General features: G+C 45.1%; 1 protein-coding gene across 1 annotated transcript in view; it reads left to right on the forward strand.

The window, feature by feature from the left end:
• LOC119581720 (multiple epidermal growth factor-like domains protein 11) overlaps window positions 1–377 on the forward strand; it is an 18,007-nt gene that overhangs the window by 9,512 nt on the left and 8,118 nt on the right. The window contains exon 11 of the mRNA XM_037929845.1: window positions 73–264. Within this exon, the coding sequence (XP_037785773.1) occupies window positions 73–264 (192 nt within the window). The remainder of the gene's footprint in view (window positions 1–72; window positions 265–377) is intronic.

The following is a 377-nucleotide window of genomic DNA, read 5'->3' on the forward strand; positions in this document are numbered from 1 at the left end:
GCGTACGTTGTAATTGAATTTACTTCCTTTTCTACAATTCGCCGAATTCTGAATACTTGACCACTCTCCCAGCGAAACATCAATGACCTTCTGGTGTAAGAATGACCTGAACCTCGCCCAGAATACGAACGAGGTCACGATATGGTGTGAGGAAGGGTCCTGGGCTCTCCCCTTCGGCTGGACCTGGAAGCTTGGGTGTAGCAAGTCACGTCACCCTGTCTGTCCTTCTCCTGTGCCGCCTCGTTTTGCCATTATAGAACAGGAGTACGTGCTTGAGGATTTAACTTTTCCTTTTCTTAAATCTCTTTCTTCTCTTAGGAGTTTATGTGGACAGGAAAAGGGTTTTTTTTTTTTGGAGGAGTTTGATAATGGAAAGA

Source organism: Penaeus monodon, chromosome 15 (genome assembly GCF_015228065.2).
Source record: "Penaeus monodon isolate SGIC_2016 chromosome 15, NSTDA_Pmon_1, whole genome shotgun sequence".
NCBI classification, from domain to species: domain Eukaryota; kingdom Metazoa; phylum Arthropoda; class Malacostraca; order Decapoda; family Penaeidae; genus Penaeus; species Penaeus monodon.